Here is a 14323-nt window from a genome sequence, read left to right as displayed (position 1 = left end):
TAACACATCAATTTACTTTAAAATGAGCCATTAAACAACTTTTCATTGGCCATTAACTTTTCATTAGTCATGAAAAGTCGTGAAATTGCAAACAGGAAAAAGCATATGGTTTTTTCTTAATTGGAATAGTAAGAGACGACCTGGCTACAACCTACGATGACGTCATTGATCAATCTTTAACATGAAATATCTTTAACATGAATTCTATTTTAAAATATTTTGTTTTAATAACAAAAGGTTTTTAACCCCAATAATTTCCTTTAAAATGAGCCATTGAACAACTCTGCGATGTTCTAGTGCCAAGCTGTCAGTGGAAAAGAAAAAAGAAAGGAAAAACAGAAGATTGTTCAGGCAGAATGATGTAGTAGCTGCCACTTTTCTTGATTTTCAAGCCAATATGTTTCCCTTGCTGTTCAAAGCCAAGGGAAAGAAAGTTTCCTATAATGGAGTTTCGGACAAGGTGGTTCTAATGGTGTACTTTTTGTTTTGAACTGGCTATTCTTAAGAGTTGTTATATTTCTTAATATTGAACGTGATTGTCTCTTCCTAGGTTGCTAGCTTCTGCTTAAACCCGTATATATTTTTGATGTCCCACTAGTTTTAGGAGTTATGGGTGGTTATTTTTTATATAAGACGGGATCGTCCCCTACTAGGTTGCTATGTGCCGCTGCAACCCAGATTATTTATTTAAATATTTTAGTTACTATGCTGTAGTTTGTTTTATAATATAACTACCGCTGCCACGTGGAAAAACCCTAACAACATATTATTGCATTTTCATCGCCTTTTACTAGATACTCTGAAATTGTAATCTGAAAAAAGCCCATGGCGTCTTCTTAATACAAAAAGTAAAAGACGACTTGGCTACAGCCTACGATTATGACTTCATTAATCAATATTGTACATGAAAAATGCAGTTTTTCGTACAAAATTATCATATTTGAAAAATTAATTTTTTAATTACAAAATTTTTTTAACCACATTAATTTCTTTAAAATGAGCCGTTAAATAGCTCTCTACGATGTCCCAGTGCCAAGCTATCTGAGGAGAAAAAGAAAAAAAAAGATGTCGTATAAGCAGAGCATTATTGTTCCAGCCACTTCTTGATTTTCAACCCAATTCACAAACCGATTGCAGATTCACAAACCGATTGGGAGGGGAAATCCATTGTCGGTTCGAAGTTTCCAATGCTGTCCGAGTAACATTTTTCCTGTCGGTATAAAAAACTAACGAAATCTTCACGTCTTGTGCAATGTCAATTGTAGGAAAGGGCAATACTCATTAGTGATTTTTGTGACACATCCGTTGTTTCATCAACAACCAGACTGTAGAACTTGGCAGAATGAACTCGTGCAAGAATTTCTTTAAGAATCTCTATGGCTTGGGCATCTTGGGGCAACATTTTATTAATTCGTTCCTGTTTTTTACCTTATATAAGTAGCATCTGCATTTGAGCTTTCCAAATGCTGTTTTAAAGTGATGTCGCCACTATTTACACGGTACCTTAAAAGTCCTCGAGAGTTCCCTTCTTTTGTCAATGGGTCCTTTTCTAGAAGCTACTGGTCTTACGATAACTCTGACTTGTGATTTTCAGCTTTATTCTTATATGTGTGTGAGGGTTCTCTTCTCTCTACCTCTTTCTCTCCACTTTCTCTGAATATTTCTCCCACTGGAGGAATTTCCTTAAACTTTGATTTAGCTACAAATCTGGTCTACACAGACTGCCGATAAAAAGAATACACCCTGAATTAATATGGCGGATCATAAACATAAAAGGCTTATTTACAATAAATGACGGAGGTCTACTACTAGAACATTTACTCATTACCAGTATTGTAACCGCTGCTGCTTCTGTTCCTTCTTCACTGACGTCAATTACCGCCTCGTGTAACATATTTGAAGCATACAACGGTTTTCTTTTAGATATACCGCTTAGATCAGCTCTTGGGCTAAAAAGATCAGATATGCCCATTTTCTTCATTATAGGCGATAGGTCTTTCAATTTTTCCAATTTAATTTTAAACTTTGGTAATGACACTTGACATTTTTCTAAGTGAATTTTATCAACCATTTGTGTCAATTTCAAAATATCCAAAGGGTTTTGTTTAATTTTTTTTTCAAAACCTTCTAATCCATCAATTTTATTAGGCATAATGATTAGCATTGCTAATTGACAATCCTTATAGAACATCTGAAGAATTTTAACATCAAGATCTTTATTTTCTCCAACTTTACACTTTATTTCACCACTCATTAAGTTTGTATATATTTTTTTGCCTTTTGAAACATGGAATATATCCTTATGCGTGTTGGTGGGATTGAATGGATATTTCCACATCCCCTTAAAATATATGGCGTTGACAAGGACTAGACAGCAATCGGGGCCTAACCAGCCTTCCTTGATTGGTTCTTTGATTAAACCCTCTGTCAGCTTTTCCACCCATTTGTTAATAGCAGTCCTTTCAATGCCGTTTATAAATGCCGCCCTAAAATATTTTTCAACAAGAATAGAAAACGAATCCAGAATCTTAATTTTTTCAACATAACATCTATTACCAATTTTTAACTTATTTGTTTTTTCGCCTATAAGATAATTTTCCTCATCATGGAGGCTTTTGAGGACATCCTTAACACTTTTGCTAGCTAAATGCAGAGATTCATATAACTGTTGTTTAGTTTTACCTTTAGCACCGGCAAACACCATAGCTAATATTGTGGTTATGCTATATGGTGAAATGATGATATTTCTATTTAACCCAATTTCATTTCGTACCTCCCCATAAAGATCAATTGCGAATTGTACTCTGCCAATTCTGCTTGATGTATCAGATGTCTTGCTGGATCTACTGTAATCGCTAACAATCGAAGAAGCAATGTCAGCGGTAACATCTTTCTTGCTTACGACATTCTGCTCACGTTCTGGACAACTAAAATCATCTTTGATTTTTAATATTTTATTCAATATTTTCATTGTTTTATGAATTATATAACAGTATTTTCTTAAGTAGCGTATGAAGTATCAAAAACCTACCAAAAAATCAAACTAATTTTTAAATTTTCAGGTATTTTTCCAGTTTAAATTACAAGATTACAATTATTGCTCAGATGCCAAAAATGTTTTTGCAGTTTATAACTTTATCAATTCTGAACTAAAACTAAAATTTAAAAAAAATTGATTTTTTTTCAATTTTTACGTAATCATTTTTTTTCAATCATTAAGTCATATATGGTCATTACATATTTAAAATCATCATAAAAATTCGATTCTTTTGATGTATCTATTGGTATCAAAATTACGTTCTTTAGAGTTTCGGTTACTATTGAAACGAATCGCTCTTGCTGTACAGTTCATTACCACGAACTGTTTAATTGCTTCAAAAATCAAATATCTTTGAAAAGACTGTAGTATGAAAAAATATCAAAAATGCAGTTTTTGCAAAAAGTAATATTTCAAAAAAATAGTTTTTTGATAAAAAAAAAGGCACTAGAACTTTTAATTTCCGTTTGAATGAGCCCTCTTACAACATTCTATGACTACTGGGTCGATACAATCACCCTTGGTAAAAAGATAAAACAAATAAACACGCACCCGTTATCTTTCTTCTGACAAAAAATAAAAAATTCCCCGTTTTTGTAGATAAGAGCTTGAAACCTCTACAGTAAGGTTCTCTGATATGCTGAATCTGATCGTGTGATAATCATTAAGATTCTATGACTTTTAGGGGCTGTTTCCCTTTTTTCGAAAATAAGACAAATTTTTTCGGGCTCATAACTTTTGATGGGTATAACTAAATTATAACTAAACTTGATGAAACCTACACATTTAAAATCAGCATTAAAATTCGATTCTTTTGATGTATCATTGGTATCAAAATTCTTTTTTTGAGTTTTATTGAGACGAGTCGCTCTTACTATTAAGTTCGTTACCACGAACTGTTTGATTAAGAAAAAAATGAGCGAACAAAAAAAAATGAGCGAACCAAGTCACTTCTATGACCTGTTTTTGATCTTGTTTTAAAAAAAATTCAGCAGAGATAATTTCTCACGGATAATGATTTTATTCAACTCTTAAAAACAGGATATTTTTGCAACCATCAAAAATTGCAGTTAAATCAAGCTTAATTTTTTTAACATCAGTATTACAATGACATTTTCAAACTTAAACCGAAAAAATTTAAGATTTTCATGCATGGAGAAGTTTAATATTGAACTGCTCAAAAAACGAAAAACTGGAAATCGCAAAAATTATTGTATATAATTTAACAAGGTATTGCAACAATTCAGAAGTCTTAAAAAAATTCTACTTTTGAATCGGCTGTGCTGGCATTCAATACATCTCCAACTTTCTAAAGTTATCCACTTCCCAAACTCGAACAATCCTGTATCAGTGATTGGTCGGTTGGTTGTCTCCTCCGTCGTGTACGTTATTTTTATGCTGTTCAACAGATTTAGCTCAAGTGAGAAATGGTTACTGCCACCCAGGGGCGGTCCGTCTGTGAAAATTTTGTAATATTTGGTCATATGTGTAGTGATTATGTCAAATTATGTTCCTCCTTTTGTAGTTGTGAAATTAAGAGTATTACTTAATTCAAATGCCCTGTAAAAATTTTCCAGTTTCAGCTCATTACAATCAACAAGAACAAACATTGCACATCCGGGCCACTTACCTGAAATGTAGTTGGCACTCAGGTGGAGCTTTTCAAGATGTTTTTAATCCGGGTTTCTAAAAAGTATAATAAAAAGACCCACACGTCGAGTAGTTAGAACCAAATAAAATACAAAAGGCTTCTGAAATGTTGTAATCCCTTGTTAAATTATAAACAAATATTTTTGCAATTTCCAGTTTTTCGTTCTTTAAGCAGTTCAATGTAAACTCCTCCATGCATGAAAATCTTAAAATTTTCCATATAAGTGTGAAAATGTCATAAATTTCAGAAATCATAAATGGTGTTCGTCAATACGGTTTTTTTTTATATAATTATCTATTATTATGTAAAATGCAGTAATTTTGGGGGGGTTTCAATAAAAAAATTATTGGTTAACTGAAACTAGAATAATTCCTAAAAATTTTAAATAAAATAATTTTATTTAACTGCAAACTGCAAAAATATTTATGATATCTGAGCAATAATTTTAATTTTTTAATTCAAACCAGAAAAATACCTGAAAATTTTAAAATTAATTTGGTTTTTCTTTCGCTTAAAGTGACTCATTACGCCATTTAATCGGGTTAAACAAATTTGGTATTTGCTTTTGACTGATAAAGTACTACAAGACTATTCATATTGAATCCGGGTTGCAGCGGTAGCTAGCAACCTAGTAAGAGACGATCGCGCCCCATGGTAAAAACTAAACTAACCCATAACTCCTAAAAGTAGAGTCAGATCAAAACAAGAAGACCACTACTAGAACTGCCTTGTCGGAAAGCTCTATATAGTAAATTCAACGCCCTTTGGCTTGAACAACAAGGAAAATATACTGGCTTGAAAATCAAGAAAAATAGCTGAAGCCACGTTATTCTACACATACGGCATCTTTTTTTGTTTCCTTTTTTTTTGCTCACGAGAAAATGCAATGTATAACATTCCATGATTAAAATCTGGAGTACTCTCAAGGTCGGCGCCAACAAATTCAAAAGTTTGCCCTTGCAACTTATGTATAGTCATGGCAAATGCAGGTCGAATTGGAAATTGATGTCGTTGAATAGTACATTCAAGTTTACCTTTACTAGAGTTTACTCTTACTCGGGATATGTGAACTTCTATTCCTGATTTTTCCCCAGTAATTATATTTGCCTTAATTATGTTGTTACATAATTCAGTAGCAATAAGACGGGTCCCATTACATATCCCTTCTGAAATATCTTAGCTATCGTAAAGAACATCGTTCTTTACTTAGGCAGCGCTATTACGCTGCCTGTGATAACGCTTTACGAGATTTATTTAACAAACAAGAAAAAGACTACGGCTTTTTCTTCTTTGAAAGAGTCAGAGACGAACCTCAAACAATCAAGTGGCTAACTAAGTCCAATGTATGCAATGGTTTGTTATTCCAATGATCGTCTTTTAATGTAAAAAATCAAATATCTTTGAAAAGACTGCAATATGAAAATACATCAGAAATGCAGTTTTTTGACAAAATTGATTCTACTTTAAAAAGTATTTTATTTTTAATTACAAAAGTGACTAGATGTAACAATTTCCTTTAAAATAAGCCATTATACAGCTTTCTATGATATTTCAGTTCCCAGCTAGCTGAGGGGGAAAATCAAACGGAAAGAAAAAAAGATGTCGTATATGGAGAATATCGTGGTTAAAGTCAATTTTCTTGAATTTTTAGCCAATATATTTTTCTTGTTATTCAAGGCAAGGGACGGTAAGTCTGCAATATAGAAGTTATGGACAAGTTGGTTCTAACAGTGTACTTCTTGTTTTGATCTGAATCTTTTTTCAGGAGTTATGGGTTAGTTTAGTTTTTACTATGGGGCGTGATCGTCTCTTACTAGGTTGCTAGCTACTGCTGCAATCCGGATTTAATCTAAACTACAAATTATTTACGGTGTCTAAGAATTAATTTTAATTTTTTATTTCAAACTTCACCATGAATCTTACTAAGTTGCTAGCTACCACTGCAACCCATATCTTCACTAGAAAACTAATCATTTACTATGCTCAATAGTTCGTTCTTTAATCTAACCCTTATATAAAATGCGTTCTTTAATCTGACCCTTATATAACTTTAATATATGCAATGGTTTGTTCTTCGAATGATCGCCTTGTAATGTGTGGTCCTATAATCTAATGCGCTTTGGTGAGGTTTCAATTTAACAACCTATGAAGGTGCTCTATATTACCTCTGAAGGTGCTTGTATTTCAGTTACTATGGGCAAGAATTCGTTCAAGTTCAAGTTCTTTATTAATCAATAAAAAACGTTTTGACAAAACTATCAAATTAATGACTCACAGTGAGAATAACTCGTGTGTGGGTTTATATACACTCAACAATAAATAGATAATACTATCTCCAGATACTGGAATAAAACGATTGCTCTTCAACTCTCCGTATGGTAACAACAAACAAAATCCGAATAAAATCAAAATAACCAAATAAATAAAGTGAAATGAGGAGCATCCACCCCAGAAAATAAATCAAATTAATAATTACTGATTAAGTGATTCATTAATCTAATTTTATTATTAACCAACGATTTATTCAAATCTACAAAACTATGAAATTTATTCAAATTATATATAATACTATGCCTCGGTGAAAAACGGGACCTTTTGGATTTTATTAAAGCTTGACGGACTACAGAACTGCCACGTGTCCAATATGCATGCAAAACCTGATTATCATCCTGAAAAAATTTATTATGCAAATAAAAATACTCAGGCAAAACACCTTGAATGTGTTTAATCATATAAAGAACAGAATGGGAAGAAGGGAAAAGTTCCAGTGGAAGGATATTTAAAATTTGATACATACTTTTTGTTGACAATTTACAAGGATAAGAAAACAGGCTAGACAAGAAAATTTTCAATAGACCCAGAGCTTTATTTTGTTGCCTCTGAAGAGGAAGAATATGAGTTTTAAAAGTATTCAAAAAAATAATGGGACAGTAATTTATATATGAATGCACTAGAGAATGACAAAGAGAATTCAGGACAAAAAATAGCAGGACAAATTCCAGATGATTCATCATTCCAATATTTCGTGCCAGTTTTATTCGAAGATAAATTGCATGACTTTAAAAGGATTAAGTTGAACCCGGCATGATTCCGAGGTATTAAATATAATCAACTCTATCAATTTCAATGGGTAGGCTTTGAATATTAATCATCATAATTTCCGTTGCTGTTTTCCCAGTACGAGATAAGATGATAAATTTTGTCTTAGCACAATTCATGGACTGTTTTTTTCACGAAAACCATAAGATAAGCTTTTTCACTGTTGATTTCATTATGAACTTCAAATATTTAGAGTTGTGGCTGCTAATTTCGCATGCCGTGTCATCGACGTATAATGTGTTAAGGCCAATATCTTTGACTCTATTACTGATATCTTTAACATAGATAAGAAATAGGAGTGGATCCAAAATAGAGCCTTGTGGGACTCCAACTCACTGAGATTGAGATACTGATGAGGAAAAAATATCGTCTCCTTCAACATACTGATTTCGGTTTTTTAGGTATGACATTACTAAGTCATTAACTGGGCCTCTTATGCCGCAGTTATCAAGTTTAGTATGCAATATTTTATGGGAAATCGTATCAAATGCCTTTTTAATGTCAATAAAAATTGTAGCAGGAATATCACGTTTGTCGAGGGCTTCATGAACAAGCTGAGTCATTGCCATAATAGCATGCTCAGTAGAGTGAGACTTCCGGAACCCAAATTGCATCGGACTAAAAAATTTAGATTTTATTGAAAAGCTGACTACGGTTATAGGCACTTTTCGAGCAACTTCCCAAATGTAGACAGGATTGAAGTCGGCCGATAGTTTGTTGAGTTCTTCGGGTCACCTCCTTTATACAAAGAGATAATTCTTGCAGACTTCAAACAAGAAGGAAATCTTTTGGTTTTAAAACAGAGGTTGAACACATGGGAAAGCGGGATTACAATATTTTGTGTTATGCACTTAATCAGATTAGTAGATGACCCATCAATCCCTTCCGACGATCCATTCTTTAAAAGGTTTGTTGTAAGTGAAAGTTCATCTGGGGTTACAGGAGTAGGAAAAATGGAGCTATTGTGAGACGGGGGTAGATATGATTGAAAGTCCTCTCCAGTTTCATTATCCAGATAACGGGCCAGGTTGTTTCCAGCAGTTGACGCGGTTTCCTCGCCAATTTTTGTAAAGTGTATATTTAATGCATTGACAACTTCTACTTTCCCTGTAGCAAGTTTAGTTCCATCCTCAGCTATTAATTCATCAGGAAGATCATGGGTCTTATGCTTTCCTAAGCACTTATTAATTATTTCCTATGTCTTCTTGGGGGACCCTTCTACTTCAACAAATGCTTCGGCGAAGTAATGACTTTTTGTGCTGATCTTAGAATTTTTGGTAAATAATTTTTGTATCTGCGAAATTCATCTAATTTAACTTCAGATGGATGCATTAAGTATGCCTTATATAACAGATTCTTATCTTTTATTGATACCAGCAATCCAGGAGATATCCAAGGCTTAATCGGCTTTATACTATTTCTTCTTGATATTTGGCGGAGAGGGAAAGTATTATTGAAACAACGTTTAAACTGATTCACAAAAATTCAGCAGGAAAATCAGGGTCCGAAGACTCTAAACAAGAAGAAAAATCTTGAAGAAAGCAATACTTTAAGTTTACTTACGGAGTTTCTGTTAGTCACTCTCATTTTTCTTTTAGTAGGCCTATTAAACTCTGTAATCAAGTGAAAGTTGGTCACACGCATCAAATGGTCTGAAAAATGTTCAATAACCACGTCACTAGACTTCAGTTCCAGATTCGGAAACAAATTATCAATAAAGGGAAGCAGAATCTTCCGTTATTCTTGTTTGGACTCCATAAGCTGGTAAGAGACCACCGGACAGGCAAACCTTTAACAAGTCAGCCCCGTCAGAAGAGATTCCATGGAAATTACCACTTGAATTATTAGAATTATATAAATCAATATTAAAGTCACCCATGATAACTATTTTTGGATACTTTTTCGAAGCAATAAGCACAAAATCATCAAGAAGTTCCATGAATTTTGAAGCAGGAGAACTTGGAGGCCGGTAAAAAGCACAACACAAAATTTTCATACCATTTACATCTATTTTAACTGCCCAAAATTCAAACGCCATTTCAAGATATAGGTAATCAAATTCACTCACCAGATCTGACTGAATTGTTGATTTAATGTCCCTGTTTTTTATTAATCCGATTCTTATGAAAAAAAAGTATAATCCTGTACATTAATAAAAGACTCTGTCAAATCACTTGAAAACATTTCACAAGAGGCGAAGATATGTATATTATGATGAGAAATAAACAGGGATATTCAATCAAAGATATTTAGTAACCCGCGACAGTTCAAAAATGCCATTCTAAAATTAGCGACCTTTATTTAAAACTTGGGTGGGGAGTAGATATTTATTTTTGGGATAGAATGAACCATCATATCAAAAACATCGTCATCTTTGGTGAGGTTTCATTTCACCAACCTATGAAGGTGCTCATATTACCTCTGAAGGTGCTTGTATTTCAGTTACTATGGGCAAGAATTCGCTCTTGACTGTAATGCAGTTTTTTGTCAAAATTGATCCTATTTTAAAAACTATTTTATTTTTAATTACAATAGGCATTAGATGTAGTAATGTCTTTTAAAATGAGCTATTATAAAGCTATGATTTTCCAGTGCCCAGCTAGCTGAGGAGGAAAAAAACGAAAAAAAAAAACAAACCAAAAATGCCATTTAGGCAGAATATTGTAGTAGCTGCCATTTTTTTTATTTTCAAGCCAATATATTTGCTTGTTGTTCAAGCCAAGGGACAATAAGTTTCCTATGTAGGGGTTTCTGACAAGGAGGTTCTAATGGTGTATTTTTTGTTTTGATCTGACTATTGTTAGGAGCTATAGGTTATTATATTTCTTAGCACATTGGACGTGATCGTCTCTTACTAGGTTGCCAGCTACCGCTGCAACCCGTATATATAATGATTCCTTTTAATACTTCAGTTACTATGGGCTCGTTCTAGTTACTAGTTACTATGCTCGTTCTAGTTCTAGTTACTTCAGTTACTATGGGCTCGTTACTAGCAGTTCGTTCTTTAATGTAAAAAAAGGAATAAAAAGATGCTCTCGATGCAGAATACCGTAGTTCAAGCAACTGGTCTTGTTTTTCAAGCCAATGGGTTTCCTTCACTATTCAAGCAAATGAACTACCTTTGCTTTGTCATAATATAAATATTGTAATCTTAACTACGACGGTACAATCGTAAGCATACGTGCGCTACCTAGTGGTTATGATAGCTGACATTCATCAAGATTGACCATAAAAATGCAGTTTTTAGTGGAAAAATTGATTCTATTTTGTGAATATTTCTTTTAATTACAAAAAGCACTAGATCTAGTTATTTCCTTTAATATGAGCCATTGAACAACTCTCCACGATGTTCCAGTGCCAAGGTATTTGTGGAAAAGGAAAAAAAAGAGAAAAAAAGATGCCGTTTAGGCAGAATGCTGTAGTAGCTGCCACTTTTCTTGATTTTCAAGCCAATATATTTCCCTTGCTGTTCAAGCCAAGGGCCAGAAAGTTCCCTATATAGGGGTTTCGGACAAGGGGGTTCTAATGTATGTGTCATATTGTTAATTTTACAAATATAATTAATGATATCATAGTGCAAGTGGCTGGTGGTTCAAGGCTACCCGGGGTTGATTTCTTTTAGGTTGTAATTCAGCCATCAATAAAACCATAATACCAATGATGCTCACAAAATTCCAACTTACAGTATCGATCCTTTATGTAGCACTCCTCCCCTTGTATTGCCAACACTGGATTTAGAACCTACGCAACATCAAAGAGAGATATTCACAGTCTCATTTTAAAACTGGTGATCATTTAAGCGTGTTTTTTGTAGATTTGTAGTTGAAAAGACCATTTAAAGTCGCATCGAGTGGGAATAAAACTTTGATGTCAAAGTTACCTTGTTGTCTATACCGTCGTAAGGTGCATATAACACTTTCCTTAGTCTAAACCATCTACACCGGCGTGAAATGTATATAAAATCGTCATAAACTGCTATATGGCACCAAAAATAGCAATACTTCGTGCCATAGGCCTACCTAGATTAGCTCAGTTTAAAATTGCGTTGAAATTTAATGTTTATGTGCATATTTTACTTTTTGGAAAGGCTGGGAAAAAGGAAAAGGTTACCATCAAAATCTCCATGGTTGAAGACCCCAATTCTGAGGTTTACATTCCCCACCCTCTTTCCATCCCTCTTACATAGATCGATCGCTATCACGAGCGATTTGGCCAAATAGTGGCCGAAACTCTAAAACGGAAGTTTGAAAAAATTAGATAAATCAAAGGAAATGTATATTTATGCTGATTTCGTATATAAAAAATTCAATAACTTTAATATAGTCCATGAAAACTATGAGTCTGAGAAAATTTGCCTTATTTAAAAAAAAGAGGGGGAAACACCTCCAAAACGTCAGATATTGTAAATAAATATCAACCCATCAGTTGCAGCATGTCAGGCTACCATACTATAGAGGTTTCAAGCACTTGTCTATAAAACGAGGAATTTTGATGTTTTTTTTTTTTAAGAAAAAAGATCAAATTTTTTTATGTTGTTTTTTCCCCAAGAGAGAACGTACCGAACCAATGGTCCTAGAAGATCAGGAGAGGGATCATTCAAAAAGAAATCCAAAGTTCTAGTACCCGTTTTCGATTACCAAAGTAATTAGGTTGGAAAAAGATACGAGTTTTTAGAAAAACTGCATTTTTGGTATCTATTACGTTTAATTACCTAAATATGACATCATACCACTGTCCTGACCCACCAACTGTGCCATGCAAAAGTAGTTTATTCTGCCATTTTATGGAGCAATTCTAAGATTTCACCTCAAATAAAACCAATATCATATAGACTGATAATTCTAAGACATCATATTGATTTAATAGCATTGAAATTATAAATGAAAGTTCCTAGGTTTTTTTTTTCTTAAAATCCCAGAGCTTACCATTGAAACAAGGAAATTAAATGTACAAAAATTCAAAGCTGTTGCATTTAAAACTGATATATAGAGTCAGAATTTGTATTTTTTTCCTCTATGTAATTCTCGGTCTGATCTGATCTGTTATCGGCCTGATCTGTTCTTTGTTTGATGTGAAATTGTAAACAGGAAAAAGCATATGGTTTTTTCTGAATTGGAATAGTAAGAGACGACCTGGCTACAACCTACGATTATGAGGTCATTGATCAATCTTTATCATGAAATATGCAGTTTTTCGTAAAAAAATCTATTCTATTTTTTAAATATTTTGTTTTAATTACAAAAGGTTTTTAACCCCAATAATTTCCTTTAAAATGAGCCATTGAACAATTCTGCGATGTTCCAGTGCCAAGCTATCTGTGGAAAAGAAAAAAGAAAGGAAAAACAGAAGATATTGTTCAGGCAGAATGATGTAGTTGCTGCCACTTTTCTTGATTTTCAAACCAATATGTTTCCCTTGCTGTTCAAGCCAAGGGAAAGAAAGTTTGCTATAATGGGGTTTCGGACAAGGCGGTTCTAATGGTGTACTTTTTGTTTTGACCTGACTATTCTTAAGAGTTATTATATTTCTTAACATTGAACGTGATCGTCTCTTCCTAGGTTGCTAGCTACTGCTTAAACCCGTATATATTTTTGATGTCACACTAGTTTTAGGAGTTATGGGTGGTTATTTTTTATATAGGACGGGATCGTCCCCTACTAGGTAGCTAGCTACCGCTGCAACCCAGATTATTTATTTAAATATTTTAGTTACTATGCTGTAGTTCGTTTTATAATATAACTACCGCTGCAACGTGGAAAAACCCTAAAAACATTATTGCATTTTCATCGCCTTTTACTAGATACTGTGAAATTACAATCTGAAAAAAGCCCATGGCGTTTTCTTAATACAAAAAGTAAAAGACGACTTGGCTACAGCCTACGATTATGACGTCATTGATCAATATTGTACATGAAAAATGCAGTTTTTCGTACAAAATGATCATTTTTTATAAATTAAGTTTTTTAATTACGAAAGGTTTTTTATCATATCAATTTCCTTTTAAAATGAGCGGTTAAACAGTCCCCTACAATGTTCCAGTATAAAGCTATCTGAGGAGAACAAAAAAAAAGTTGCCATATATGCAGAATATCGTGGTTGAAGCCACTTTTCTTGATTCTCAAGCCAATATTTTTTCCTTGATGTTCAAGCCAAGAGGTGATAAGCTTCCTATTTAGGGGTTTTGGACAAGACGGTTCTAATAGTGTACTTCTTGTTTGGATCTGATTCTATTTTTAGGAGTTTTGGGTTATTGTAGTTTTTACTAAGGGACATGGTCGTCTCTTACTAGGTTGTTAGCTGCCGCTGCAACCCCGATTTTTCTGATTCTTGATTCAGGTGACCTACATAATTCCTTGTGTATTAGGTAAAAACCCTTCATTGTGGAACCTACGTCTTGTAATTCTAATTTGAAGGATAGAGGAGTCCCAGAAGGCTCTATTCATTGACTAGTCATACTCTTGATTTATGTAACCTACATATGTCATTGTGTATTAAATAAAAATCCTGCCTTGTGGAACCTACGTCTTGTAATTCTA

General features: G+C 33.5%; 3 protein-coding genes across 4 annotated transcripts in view; 1 reads left to right on the top strand and 2 right to left on the bottom strand.

Moving 5' to 3' along the window:
• Positions 1 to 14323, bottom strand: part of Ggamma30A (guanine nucleotide-binding protein subunit gamma-e) — a 224381-nt gene that overhangs the window by 139883 nt on the left and 70175 nt on the right. The window lies entirely within an intron of this gene.
• The window catches only part of LOC148954663 (eukaryotic translation initiation factor 3 subunit B-like), a 63334-nt gene that overhangs the window by 43319 nt on the left and 5692 nt on the right, over positions 1 to 14323 (top strand). The gene's annotated exons all lie outside the window — the stretch shown is intronic.
• LOC148954664 (leukocyte elastase inhibitor-like) lies at positions 1700 to 14230 on the bottom strand. Its single transcript, XM_089087254.1, has 4 exons — positions 14179 to 14230; positions 8620 to 8921; positions 6829 to 6869; positions 1700 to 2927 (listed from the first exon to the last, which is right to left on the bottom strand). The coding sequence occupies exons 1-4, from the start codon at positions 14228 to 14230 to the stop codon at positions 1700 to 1702; spliced, it is 1623 nt and encodes a 540-aa protein (XP_088943380.1).

Source organism: Artemia sp. Qi Xiang Cuo, chromosome 3 (assembly GCF_049724085.1).
Source record: "Artemia sp. Qi Xiang Cuo chromosome 3, ASM4972408v1, whole genome shotgun sequence".
In the NCBI taxonomy this organism is placed as follows: Eukaryota; Metazoa; Arthropoda; class Branchiopoda; order Anostraca; family Artemiidae; genus Artemia; species Artemia sp. Qi Xiang Cuo.
Note: the sequence above shows the minus strand (reverse complement) of the source record. Positions and strands in the feature narration are given on the sequence as shown.